Source organism: Hypomesus transpacificus, chromosome 7, assembly GCF_021917145.1.
Source record: "Hypomesus transpacificus isolate Combined female chromosome 7, fHypTra1, whole genome shotgun sequence".
Taxonomy (NCBI): Eukaryota; Metazoa; Chordata; class Actinopteri; order Osmeriformes; family Osmeridae; genus Hypomesus; species Hypomesus transpacificus.
The window spans coordinates 6,988,470-7,002,246 of record NC_061066.1 but is presented as its reverse complement, the minus strand read 5'-3'; the positions used below and the strand labels follow the sequence as shown (position 1 = coordinate 7,002,246).

The following is a 13,777-nucleotide window of genomic DNA, read 5'->3' as shown; positions in this document are numbered from 1 at the left end:
GAAAACTGACATTGTCCCAAACCACCATTAGAAAAAAGTGTGAACAATTTTGAGTCATTGTGTTTTACAGATGACAACTGTGTTGTAATTGTGTTTACTGTTTGCTGCTTGTGTTTACCATTTTGCATCACAGTGCATCACAGTGCAAAATGTATGTAGTGAATGAGAATGTGTTTACAGTTTTGCCAAAATTGTCTGATTTGTCAAATTAGTTTAGTTCACTGAACATTTGATTCGGAGAATGGGATTTAGTGTTTTAGCAATTGTGAAAAACTGTAATAAGCTATTAATTTAGCTATTAATTCTGGCAGTTGGGCCTCTATGTTTTAGTAGTCAGTCGGCTGGTCGTCAGTGTACTTTTCTGCGTTGTAGCCATTGTTGAGCAGGAGTCTTAACATCAAGGGATCTTTGAGGCAGTACTGCAGAGCTGTGGGGAACACTGTGTCACTGAGGGCCGTGAAGTAGCAGTTGACGTCCGCGCCCCATGACAGCAGCAGTCGCACCAGCTCATACCTGGGGGCAGGAGTCGGACCCAGATATTCATGATTCATATCAAAGTTACAGGACTAGGAAGTAATCATGCTGTTTTGAGGTTATGATTAGACCATTGAAATGGGTTTTCACTCTAGATGTGGACAGGCGTTTAGGGCTGGACTACCTCTCAGCGCGGACTGCCACTAGGAGGCAGCAGAGAGCATCCAGGTTGGTCTGGGCTCCTGCAGCCAGTAGCATCTCTGAACAGGTGAAGTCTCCGTTGGATACGGCAAAGTATAGAGGGCTCCGCCTCAGGTCGCCATAGTTCTCTGGTAGGAGGGTTATAGAACAGTTTCATTTACGTGACAATTTTGTTTAGTGTGCCCTATATAATAAATTGGCAAATGGTTAACATATTTATATTCCTTCTCTCCCTTCCAGTTCCCGAAACTCACCCTTAATACCTAACCTCAAATCTAAACCCAAACTCAAGAGGATGCAAACCATGGAACCAACCTAACCCGTAACCCAACCCTCAACTCAACTCTAATCATTAACATAAACTTGAACCTAATGAGCCTAATCCAAACCCTCACCAAACTCTTACACCAAAGAGTGCTTGAGTACCAATGAAGGAAATGTAGTCCTTGTATTATTGCTGAGATACAAGTTCTGATGGGATAAATAATTATTATCCTGTATCCTGTAGGACTCATCCTGATGCGCTCCCCCCTCAGCAACCCCAACACCCCACTGCCCCTCGCCCCCTTGCTCCCATCCTCCTCCGACCTGATATGTGTGTCTCTAGCATGGCGTTGACGTTGAAGCCCTTCTCTATGAGAAGCTGCAGGCAGACTGCCTGGCCCCCGTCAGCAGCGGAGTGGACCGGGCTCTGGCCCGACAGACGAATGGCCCGCTTGGTGGTGACGGGGATCAAAGTCTTCAGGGCTCTGAGAGAAGAAAGGGGGTGGGGGATGTGCTCTTAGTGTCCTGTGTACATGGTGTCTGCAAACATGGATTCATGTAACATTTTGTGGAATCTTTTCATAGGCTAAGGCTGTGGTATACTGGGCTCGACGTTGGGGTGGGGTTGTGGTATACTGGGTCGTTATTAAGTTCTGTGGAATCCGGGTAATGACCATTTATTTGAATCAGGTGTGCTGGAGCAGGGAAACATCTAAAACATGCAGGACAGTGGCCCTCGAGGACCAGGATTGGACACCCCTGAACTAAAGCCTCCAGCGGAATTGAACCTTACTGGCAATGTTGAAGACCAATGGAAGCGTTTCAAGCAGCGTTTCAGTCTCTACCTTGTGGCGATAGGAGCGGCTGAAAAAGACGACCAACAAAAGGTTGCGCTGTTTCTCACAGTCGCTGGCTCGGACGCCATTGACGTCTTCAACAGTTTTCAGTTGACAGGTGAAGAACAAAAGAACTATGAACTAGTGTTAACTCGATTTCAGACCTTTTGCACTCCCAAGAGAAATGAGACATTTGAGAGGTATCTTTTCAACAGTAGATGTCAGATCAAATCAGAAACTGTTGAAGAATTTATTATGGACCTAAGACTAAAATCTCAGTCGTGTAATTTCGGTCAACTTTCAGACTCGCTAATACGAGATACAATAGTTATCGGTGTAAGGGACAAAGCGCTCAGAGAAAAGCTACTGAGCGAGAATGATTTGACATTGGAACGGGCCGTACAGATGTGTCAAGCCAGGGAAGTGACACAGAGCCGCAAACGATCAATGGACATTGGTGTTGTGGGTGACACCGAGTGCAAAGTGGAGTATATTAGTAAAAAGGACGTGACTGCAAAGAGGTGTGGCTCCAAGGAAAGCGCCGAAAACAGGCAGCAGCGCACGTGCGGCAATTGTGGAGGGGTGCACTTACCTCGTCAGTGTCCAGCATATGGAAAGGAATGTCACCACTGTGGCATGAACAATCACTTTGCACTCAAATGTAGGCAGTGAAGACAACAAAAGACAGTGCATTACGTTAACGAGGAACAGGACAATAACGAGTTTGGTGAGGAGGCTTCAGCTGACCTTTTCGTGGGAACAGTAGCACTTGCAGGACCAGAAGAGGATTGGACTGGTACTTACAAAACGAATGGAACGGACATTGTGTTCAAACTAGACACAGGGGCACAGGTCAACATAATTCCTGAGTCTGACCTGTTACGCTTCCAGGTAAAACCACAAGTAAACCAAAAACATAGGTTACGGTTAAAATCATACAGTGGTGAAGAAATTGCCACTCAAAGGACATGCACATTAGTGATTTAGATTGATGATAAATCACATAAGGTCCCTTTTGTAGAAGTTAAGGGTGAGAAACCACCCATCATTGGGTTAAAGTCATGTAATGAACTGGGTCTAGTGAAACAAATTCACACAGTGAATGGTGAAATACCCAAGGTGGAGGATGAATATGCCGATGTGTTTCAGGGGATAGGAATACTCAAAGTGCAACACAAAATTGAGTTGGAACAGCCAAGCAGGCCAGTGATACATGCCACTAGAAATGTACCACTGTCATTAAGAGACAAGCTAAAAGCTAAGTTACATAGGCTGGAATCATTAGACATAGTAGAAAAAAGAGAACAGCCTACCGAATGGGTACACTCATTAGTCATAGTAGAGAATAAAGATGGCTCACTTAGGCTATGCATTGATCCCAAAGAACTAAATAAATATGTAAAAAGAGAACATTTCCAACTACCCACTAGGGGTGAGATCTTTGGGGACATAGCAGGGGCTAAATTCTTCTCTAAGCTTGATGCCTCCTCTGGGTTTTGGCAGATCCGTCTAGATAGGGAGAGTACAAGGCTTTGTACTTTCAACACTCCTTTTGGTAGGTACTCGTTTAAGAGGGTACCATTTGGTCTTACTTCTGCACCAGAAGTTTTTCATAGGACAGTGCAACAGATATTTGAGAATGTGCCAGGCACAAAAGTGTACATTGATGACGTGTTGATATGGGGTCAGACCCTTGAGGAGCACGACACAAGGCTGAAAACAGCACTTGATCAAGCTAGAGTTAATGGGTTAAAACTTAATGCTGATAAATGTGAATTCAGAAAAACAGAAATTACCTTCTTGGGTGAAAAATTATCGTGTGATGGTGTTCAGATAGATCAAAGCAAAGTAGCAGCAATTAAGAACATGCCACCTCCTACTGACAAAGAGGGTGTGCAAAGGTTCTTAGGCATGGTTAACTATGTAGGTACATTTGTGCCTAACCTGGCAACGCATACCACTCAGATGAGACAGCTGCTGTGCCAAACTTCCAAGTGGCAATGGGACGGCAATCACCAGAAAGTTTGAGGAGCTCAAGGCATTAATCATGCATGCTCCAGTACTAAGGTTCTATGATGAGAAACGCGTGACCAAAATCTCAGCGGGTGCCTCTAAGGCAGGTGTGGGTGCGGTCCTTTTACGACAGTATGGAACCAGATGGCGCCCAGTTGCATATGCGTCCAGGGCACTGACACCATCTGAATGTAACTATGCGCAGATCGAAAAAGAGGCATTAGCCCTGTCATACGCATGTGAGAAATTTCATGTATTCATCTACGGTAAAACAGTGTGGGCAGAAACAGATCATAAACCATTGGTAACTATAGCCAAGAAAGGTCTAGCATTCACACCACCAAGGGTACAGAGGTTGTTCCTAAAACTTCAGAAATATGACTTGCAGCTTGAATACCGACCGGGAAAAGAATTGCTCGTAGCAGATACATTGTCTAGAGCTGTTGATAGTTCTGAACCAAACCACATGTATGAGCAACAAGAGACCATACATGTAAATCTTATCAGAAAGAGTTGCCCTGTATCAGATGAAATGTGGACTGTGATTTCACATGCTACTTCTGAAGATGTGTGTTTAAAAAAGGTCATTCAGGCCATAAAATGTGGGTGGTCAGTACAAGATATACCAAATCCATATGGCCAATTCAGGGATGAATTATCTGAACTGGATGGAATACTATGTAAGGGTTCAAGAATTGTTATACCAACAGTGTTACGGAAAAACATGCTGATCAAAATACATGAGGGTCATCTAGGGATAGAAAAATGTAAACGGCGGGCAAAAACAGTGTTGTTCTGGCCAAAGAAGAACGCAGATATAGAGCAAACAGTCAGAGCCTGTGAAACATGCCAGAAATAAAGATCAAAACAGAGTAAAGGACGTGGGGTGCAGTAGGAATAGACCTATTTGCTCTTGAGGGAAGGAACTGATGGACTATTACTCTCATTACCCAGAGATGGCGTTACTGAAGGATACTACTGCTAGTCAGGTGATAACTCACATAAAGTCAGTCTTTGCTCGCCATGGAGTCCCAGATGTAGTCTGTACTAACAATTGCCCACAATTCAGCTGTACAGCTTTTAGTGATTTTGCTGAACTTTTCGGATTCAAGCATGTCACATCCAGTCCACTGTACCCGCAGTCTAACAGGCTGGACTCAAAAACAGATCCGTACCTAGCATTGCTTAACTATAGGGCTACACCTCTAAAGCATGGATTGTCTCCTGCAGAGCTGTTGTTCAACAGGAAAATTGGGACAAGGTGTGGTGGAAAAAAAAACATCATACTGCTGTAATCATGAAGTTGAAATGATTATGGATTATATGATTGAAAATTATATAACCTCTTAATCACCTTTATTACTTTTATATGCTATATTACTGAAAACCAGATGCAAAGCTGTTGACTGATTAGTATTACCAGTAAAACGTAGAAGATATAAAGGCCAAAATGTGGAAGTCCAAATAGATAGTTTGAGAGCAAAAGAGAGAAGTGTGTGTTTAGGCCTCTCCCATGAAAGACTACAAGGCCCAGATATTGAGAACTACAAGCGCCAGACATCAGGGGACAGATTTATGTCCTTAAACTCTGTATAACCTGTGCAGCTGGGCTGCAAGGCCCCACGTGGGCCCTGGAGGGAGAAAGTTAGGGAAAGTCCAGGCTATGCAAATTCTGTGACAATGGACCAACCGATTGTGAAATGCGTATTTGACTCTGTGACCACATGTAATGTACCAATGGTAAAATATAAAAGCAGATGTCCGGAGAAAAGATTGCAGTCAGACTCCGGGGTCTACTCACGTTTGTTGGAATCAATCCTTTGTGTTGGATTCGAATAAACACTTTGCATCATACTTTGCTGCCTTTTACGTGCTGTTTTACATTTTGATATTGGTTAAAAAGTTAGACTATTATTTCGACGACAAAGGTTACCAGCACTTCTAGAATCAGAACAAATGGAGATTGTCATTCCTAGCAGGCTTACGAACAGACGGCAAAAAAAGAAGTACTATGACAAAGGTTCCAGGGTACCCAGTGCACTTAGACCTAATGATAGGGTGAAAATGCACAATGGAAAAACTTGGAGTGAAGAGGCCCATGTTGTAAAATCAGTAGCACCCAGGTCATACAATGTAGTGACAACGGAGGGAGTAACACAAAGGAGAAATAGAAAACACCTGTTACTTGTTCCGGAACAAGAGCAGGCAGGCAGTCAAGAGGAGAGCCTCAGACAAGGTCAGACAGAGTCTTGCTCAAACACTCCTCTGTCAGACAACACTTTAACACAGCCTGCTGAAATGAGGAGGTCAGGTAGAGAAGTAGAACCAACGCAAAGGATGATTGAAGAAATGTAAGGTCTTACGATCTATAGGGAGTAGAGGATGACTATGGAAGTAGTTGAAATTCAGTGTTCTGAGAATGTTGATAATTAGATGTGTAAGTTGGCACATTGATGACTTTGGTTATTACATGTATATAAGGTTATCACATTGGTGAATTTGATTAATACATGTATTTAAGTTTGTTTTTAAGTTATTTTATGTTTAAGTTACTGCACATGTGATTGGGTGTATTACATGTTGCATATATGTCTAGATAAGGGAGATGTGGTATACTGGGCTCAGGAACCAGGAAGCAGCAGACAGAAGAAAGCATGGTGAAGTCGGCACATGTAACATGCGTTATAGAAATAAACGTTAATGAATAAAATATAAGTTTACATATATATCTTTGTCATCGTAAGTTTCCTGATCAACAAGAAACACAACAAAGGCTGTTCTTACTTATATACAAATAAACAAAACTCCTAACAGTTCTTTAAAGAGCGTAGACAGCAAGGTTACTGTATGAGACAGGTACTGGTTCCCAGTACAGATCCTGTTATTCATGTTGTTAGATCCATACTCACAGGTAGTGACCCTCGTAGGCAGCTCTGTGGATGGGAAGCTGGCAGGCCAGGCTGGCTATGTTGGGGTTGGCTCCATGCTGCAGCAGAAGCTCTATACAGTCCAGGTTCCCGGAGCCTGCAGCATCGTACAGCACCGTGTCTCCATTCCTGGCTTGAGCGTTCACATCGCTGCCTAGTGAAAGACAAGGAGAATGACACCAGCAACTAGTTTGTTGAATGGGCATGACTGTACCTCCACCTGAAACTCCAGCTTGTGGAGATTGACAAGATCATTCTGAATGAGGGTTGGAATGAAGACCTAGAATGGTAACTCTCGGGATAGTGTTAAGAAGCATTGTTGCAGATAATCTAAATACATTTTTGACAGATGTGATTTGCACTGTTGTAGCTGAATAAATATGAATAAACATCCATGTAAAGGTGATTTAATCTCATCAGGAAGTTGTTTGATGAACAGTGGCACTCTTTTAAATGCAGATATTTTTGGTTAGGGCTGTGATTGGCTCACCGTGCTGGATGAGTATGTCCAGAACCTCAGGGTGGCCGTACTCTGCAGCAATGCCCAGCGGAATGACCCCGTGCCCATCTGTACCTGTTACTCTGCCCCCTTGCCTCAGCAGCAGCATCAAGATGTCAGTACAGCCCACCTGGGAAGTGTAGAGAGAGAGGAGAAAGGTACATTCTAAACATAATATATATATAAATAATCATAAATATGTGATATCTCATAATCTATCTCATAATTTATCAATTCTAGACATGATCAATTCAGTTATAAAAATTACTTATTTAAATACCCAATCTATAGTTGATGTTACACAAGTAGCATTCTAGTAGCTAGTTATCGTGCAACTATCTCACCTTAGCAGCTTCGTGGGTGGCGGTCCACTTCTTCAGACACACCTGCTCCACAAAGGCCCCGCCCATGATCAAAGTATCGACCATGTCATACGAGCCCTGTTTCACCGCTGTGTGCAGCCAGGAGTGGAATAGTTTATGTTTATAGAATATTTGGCTGAGGGAATGTGTTCAAATTGTACAAAGTGTGTTTGGGTCCGTGCAGGTGTGTGGTTTGTGTGTGTGTGCATCTGTGTAAATATTTTAGTGTGTGAGTGTGTGTGTCAAGTCAAGGGGGATTTTATTGTCATTCCGCTATATAGCTTGTATTGTGTACATTGGAACAAAATGGCGTTTCTTTAGTACCCTGGTGCAACACGGAACAATATGCAAGACTACATGAAGTGCAAATACACAACCGTGTGAGCTGAGTGTGTATTACCTAGGAGCAGGGGGGACTCGTTGTTGCTGTTGGTGCTGTGTGGCGAAGCTCCGTGCTGCAAAAGGGTCTTCACATTCTCCACCAGGCCAGCCTGAGCAGCTAGAGTGAGGGCCGTCTCCAAGTCCACCGTCACCTCCTCCAGGGTCAGCTCGCTGGATGCTGGAAACACACACACAGACACACACACACAGAACACACACGCATTTGCTCAAGCTCATTTGTGCCATGCACCCCATCCCCCACACAATAACCACACAGTAGGACAAGCCATTGTTATTTTCCTGCTGAAGCCTCTTACCCAGAAGCACTTGATCCAGGACGTGTGCCAGAGGCAGAACAGCTGCCCTGTGAAGAGGCAGTCTGCCAAAGCTGTCTGCCTCTCTGAAGGCTTCCCTACAGCCCCACAGCTTTCGCAGTGTGTGCACATCACCTGCCCAGAGGAAACACAAACAAATGGATGTGCCCTTTACACTGTGGCAGTATTAACCCATAACTGTTTTATACTGTAAGGTGTACCTTTGTCGATGGCAGCCGCTATTACGCAATAGTCTTCACTGGAAGCTTCTATACTGTTTCAATCACAGATTAACAGTTAATTGAAGCAAATTTAATTTTTTTAGGTTGGTTAAAATTAAAGCCTTAATTGCATTTAGAATGCAAACTACTATGCTCAGCATACCAATCTGCGGTCGATGAGAATGGTAATTTGCACGAGTCCTGTAAACTCTCTTGAATGGCAAACTCTATCAGCTCCTCATCTGTCCCTTCAAAGTCTGCCATTTCTACAGGTAAAGCAATTGAAAATGACAACATGTAGCTGCGTTGACCATGTGCAACCAATGGTTTGAACAATGATGGCACATTAAATGCAGTTGTAACATCATATTCAAGAGATCAGATGTAAACACAAGTTGTTATGTATTATGTTATTGCAACAAAAGGCATACTGACTCACATGTGAAATCTGCTTTGTATGTCCCAGAGCTTACTTAGGGCACTGCAACCTACTGTCAGTGTTTTTGTTTAGGAGTGAGCTTCTGGTTGGGATATATTTAGAGATGACCTGCTTAATGCAGCTGCACTCCGTTTTCAGACGGTCTGTCATGCTTCTACACTTGATAACAGCCCTGTCCCTCTCCAACCATGAGCCCGTTCTCCGTACGTCGCTTATTACATCCGAGATCAAATGACACATCCAAGATGACATCCTCTTGCTAATCATGATCTTGCTAATACGGTTATTCGAACACCCATGTTGTTTATAATTAATATAGCTGGAATGAGTTATGCGTTGGTCTAAAAGGGAGTATGTATCGATAGTAGAAACCTTGATCAGAAACGCTGCTATTGGCTGCTCACAGTCTTTGGCTGCTCACCGTGGCCAAAAGGGTGCCCCGTTTTTTCCGCAACAGAGCAACAGCTTGCTCGAAGGTTACTCCGAATTTGAAAATGTAATCAGAACGCCAGGGAACACCTCAAAGTCAGCAAAATCCAAGAAGGAGGGCAGGCAAATGTAACAGACCAAGTTAAATGTATAGTAGTGACCATGTTAGATATTTTATCGCTTATCACAGTAAGCTATAGGCCTATGTTTTTTTTCATACTTTGTTTATCATCTTTAATGTCATATAATGTGGTTTCAACAAATGTATGATGTAAATGACACCATCACAAAAAAAACGATAGGCTATCTCTCAAAAAGTATAGGCTACAGTGGCATATCGCGCTGTGCTTAAGGATGTAGCCTATCTATCACGCAATGAACAATTAATTCGGTTCATGTTCAATTCTGCTAATTATTCTTGCACCTTCCGCAACAGCTTCCTGTAGTAAAATCGGGCAGACATGGCTGTGACAGACTTCCTGTATCACCTTTGGTTGTAAAGCCTCAATTTTTATCGTATTTACATGAAATAAACCTGCTCCCGAGCAGTTTAATCTTACGGACCTGTTGCTATGATAGCAAGTTCAGTATGAACTTCAAAGAATTGAACAATCAAAGATAATGACAAATCGTCAACAATCAAATCCAGCTAACTAAGTTAGCGACGCACGGATAACCGGCCCCATGAGTTTCTCCAACAGTATCAAAACAGGGACAATTGCAGTTTGAGAGAAAAAATTGCAGCGTGGTAGAGTTTTCAGCCACAAAATCTGAGAAATCTCACTCTAGGAAAGGACCCACGGGGGAACTTGTTCAATGGTGAATAATATATCTAAATTTGTTATCAATGTACAAGTTGAATTTTCCAAAATTATTATATCAATGTAACTAGATGACTTTACTAGTTAATGCATTTGAAAACTAACTTCAATACTAGTTAGGCCTACTTTACTTTCAATTTGTTTAAGCAAATTTCCAAATTTACCGCAAAGATACATGGACAAACATCATGGCCCTTTCACACAAAATGTTTAACAAAGGGCATCTCTTAGCCTTTCCACGTGTATTGTAATTGTAAACATGTAGCCTAAAACAAAATGGCATTTAAAACTCAGCCATTCACTTGAACGAACATTAACCCTGGCCACACTGTCTGACATAAAAAATATGCCTAATCCACAAAGAATAGCAGGAAACACGAGGCTATGTATTAAGGGGACATTATTTTCGCCCTTTCTGATTCTGAAGTTTTGAAGTATGGAAGCAAATCGTGACCAAAACTAAAATTAAAATGCATTTCCAGAAATGCATTTTCATTTTAAGAATGTGGCTGCATTATTTGACTCATAAATGAAATTAGTAATCGATCCTATTAGCATTTTAATTTTCTTCTTTAAGACTGCTCATTCTTTCACTTAATTAAAATGAAAACGAAAAAGACATTTGAAATTTAATTTTCTAAATATGCCCCAGCAAATAGATACCAAAATTCAATTTGAAATGTAAAATTTGAAAATGCTTTTCCAGAAATGCATTTTCATTTTAAGAATATGGCTGCATTATTTGACTCATAAATGAAATTAGTAATCAATCATCCTATTTGCATTTGCATTTTCTTCTTCAAGACTGCACATTTTATGCCATAATCAAAAAGAAAACAGAGCGGACATTGCATTTTAATTTTCGTGTTCTGCCCGCCCCGCAAAGAACTGCCCACAATTTGAAAATGAAAATGCATTCTGAGCGGCGCAGCAGAGTGACGTCATTAGCCGCTCTTCTTCAGCTCCCTGCTGACCAATCTACCCATCTTGGTCGGTAGGGGGCGGTGTGCACATCTGCATTACATCAGAATCAGAATCAGAAAGGGTTTTATTCGCCATGAAAGTTTGCTCGGACAAGGAATTTACTTTGGCGGAAGGTGCATACATTAAACATATAGACCAATTATCACCCTACGTCACACAACTGTCCAGCAGTCTCAAGTGCGCATGTCGGTTGCAAAAGACGAACTTCTCCCCGGTCTATTAGGCTACACTTGGAGTGTCGATCAGGTCATATCTCTGGCCACTGGATTGCAGGGCTTGATATTAACTTTTTGAGGCTCTTGGCCTTTGGACAAATACATTTACGTTTCACTTGTCTATGCACAAAAGTCACTTGACCCCGATACCCTAAATAGCCTGACCAAGTGATCGGGCAAAACTAGCCTGGCTAACGGAGGTCGCTTTGAAAATGACGAATAAAACAGGCTCTGTTAAAGAAATCCGAGATGCTGGCTATCTTCATCAGGCTCGTATCTACATTAGGCAGTCCTTCTGGTGTAGAATGGAGTGAAATACAACATTGTACACACTGCCAGTGAAGCGAGTCTGACTGAGGCTAACGTCAAAATAGTGTAATGGGATGCAGTCTCACTCAGATTGCCAGTTTAAACAAATCAGAAAAACAATCAAATCAAATCAAATGTATTTGCATAGCCCTTTTTACACGCAATCATGTCACAGAGGGCTTCACATACGCCCATAGAACTGCCCCTCAACCAACCTAAACCCTCAAGGAAGACAAGGAAAAACTCCCAGAATCGGACCAGCTGGCTAAAAGCAGAATTCCCATATCTCTTGAAAGCTGCCCTGCTCGACTTTTTAAAATGTAAAATTGACTGTAAAACTGTAAAATTATGACCTTTGTGACATGACGTGAAGACATGGTTGCCACTCGACTATGCGGTCTGTACCGGGCGACATTCTCACTCAAATTTCAAGACCTTCGTGACCCAAATCAAAATTCTGATGCGACAGATTAATGGCTAATCGCTTTCTCTTTTAAAGGCTGTCCTCCTCGACCTTTTTGGTCTTTTAAAATCTAACTATTTGTATTATCTGTGTGGTCCTTTTGCCATTAAAAATGCTATCCTTTCCCGGTTTTCTGCAGCCACATTGCGCGCGCATCCTGAATGTTTACAAACAAATAATTGGTCAATAGGAATCTTAAAACTTAAATATGTGGACTAACTATACAAAATTAGCAAAGTCTAGCGAATACTAAGGGGATTTAGAATAAAACAAAATATAAAATAGCCATAATTTACAATCTAACCTAAAAATACATTGCAAATGTGCCGGGAAATTTATTGAATTGCCGGGTCTTTGACGCATCACAGATCATGGCGCTTCCTCAAATTGTGCAAACACTGTTAGAATTAGCTGAGCAGGTAGAATTTAATAATATATCTGAGTCTGATGCCCGTGACCGAGTACAACAAGTCATATAGAGCTTGGCTGCATAGCCTACTCTGCCGTCACAGATTTACACATTAATGAGGTTGCCATAGTTTGATGCTGTGGAGCCTCAAACGACCAACCATCAACATCCCGTTCAAGTCCATTGAAAGCTATTTAAATGGTTTAAAAATAAAAGTAATAGCGGAGCTGTTCGGCGTATGCTACCGCCCCGTACCGAACAAGATGGGTGGCTCGGTCAGCAGGGAGCTGAAGAAGAGCGGCTACTGATGTCACTCTGCTGCACCGCTCAGAATGCATTTTCATTTTCAAATTGTGGGCAGTTCTTTGCGGGCAGAACCATAGAGTTAATATAACTAGAGTAGCTACTTTTGTCTTCCAAGATGGCGTCCCCATTCATTTCTATGAAAAGTGCTCAGTGGCGCAGTGAGGCAAGCGAGATTGCGAGACTGAACGCCCACTTCCGTGTTTTCCTGTCTAGCTTTAAACAGTGGCTCTTTTTTTCCCTAGCTCCGAGAGCTCATGTAAATCGGCTATCGGCCAATGTGAACTTTTGTGCTCGTGCCCTGTTAGTATCCGCGAGCACATTTGCAGGCAACTTTCATTGACTAAGCAAATAAATGGGTTGCTAGTTTACCCATTTCGGATTGGTTTCAAACTTAGCAAAAATTGGGAAAAATTATTCTATGAAAAAGCTAGTAGTATGAGCCAGGTTTGAGAATCAAACAAAAATTATTGGGGGAGATAGTTTTGTAAATGTTGAATTGAGTTAATAGAATGAAAATGACCGGAAGAGTCGGAAACCTAACCGTACATGCAATACCACCTACATCCACCGGGGCCGTTGCTTCAAGCAGAGGGGCGAGGGGTGGGGGCTTGGGCAGAACACGAAAATGAAAATGCAATGTCCGCTCTGTTTTCTTTTTGATTATGGCATAAAATGTGCAGTCTTGAAGAATAAAATGCAAATAGGATGATTGATTACTCATTTTATTTATGAGTCCAATAATGCAGCCACATTCTTAAAATGAAAATGCATTTCTGGAAATGCATTTTCATTTTCAAATTTTACATTTCAAATTGAATTTTGGTATCTGTTTGGGTCCGTGTACTTGTGGCCATTGGTTTTTCTATTTTGCAACCCGTGTTGACAAACACAAAATAGGGCCGTAATATCG

At 42.1% G+C, this 13,777-nt stretch overlaps 1 protein-coding gene across 1 annotated transcript in view; it reads right to left on the bottom strand.

The window, feature by feature from the left end:
• The window catches only part of LOC124469430 (ankyrin repeat and SOCS box protein 15-like), a 30,533-nt gene extending 21,535 nt beyond the window's left edge, over positions 1–8,998 (bottom strand). Inside the window, exons 1-11 of the mRNA XM_047022721.1 lie at positions 8,932–8,998; positions 8,656–8,758; positions 8,493–8,545; positions 8,275–8,406; positions 7,977–8,135; positions 7,559–7,665; positions 7,206–7,344; positions 6,698–6,869; positions 1,264–1,424; positions 659–803; positions 358–513 (exon numbers count right to left, since the gene is read on the bottom strand). Coding sequence (XP_046878677.1) covers positions 358–513; positions 659–803; positions 1,264–1,424; positions 6,698–6,869; positions 7,206–7,344; positions 7,559–7,665; positions 7,977–8,135; positions 8,275–8,406; positions 8,493–8,545; positions 8,656–8,756 — 1,325 coding nt within the window. The 5' untranslated portion in view covers positions 8,757–8,758; positions 8,932–8,998. The remainder of the gene's footprint in view (positions 1–357; positions 514–658; positions 804–1,263; positions 1,425–6,697; positions 6,870–7,205; positions 7,345–7,558; positions 7,666–7,976; positions 8,136–8,274; positions 8,407–8,492; positions 8,546–8,655; positions 8,759–8,931) is intronic.
• Between the last annotated feature and the right edge of the window lie 4,779 nt (positions 8,999–13,777).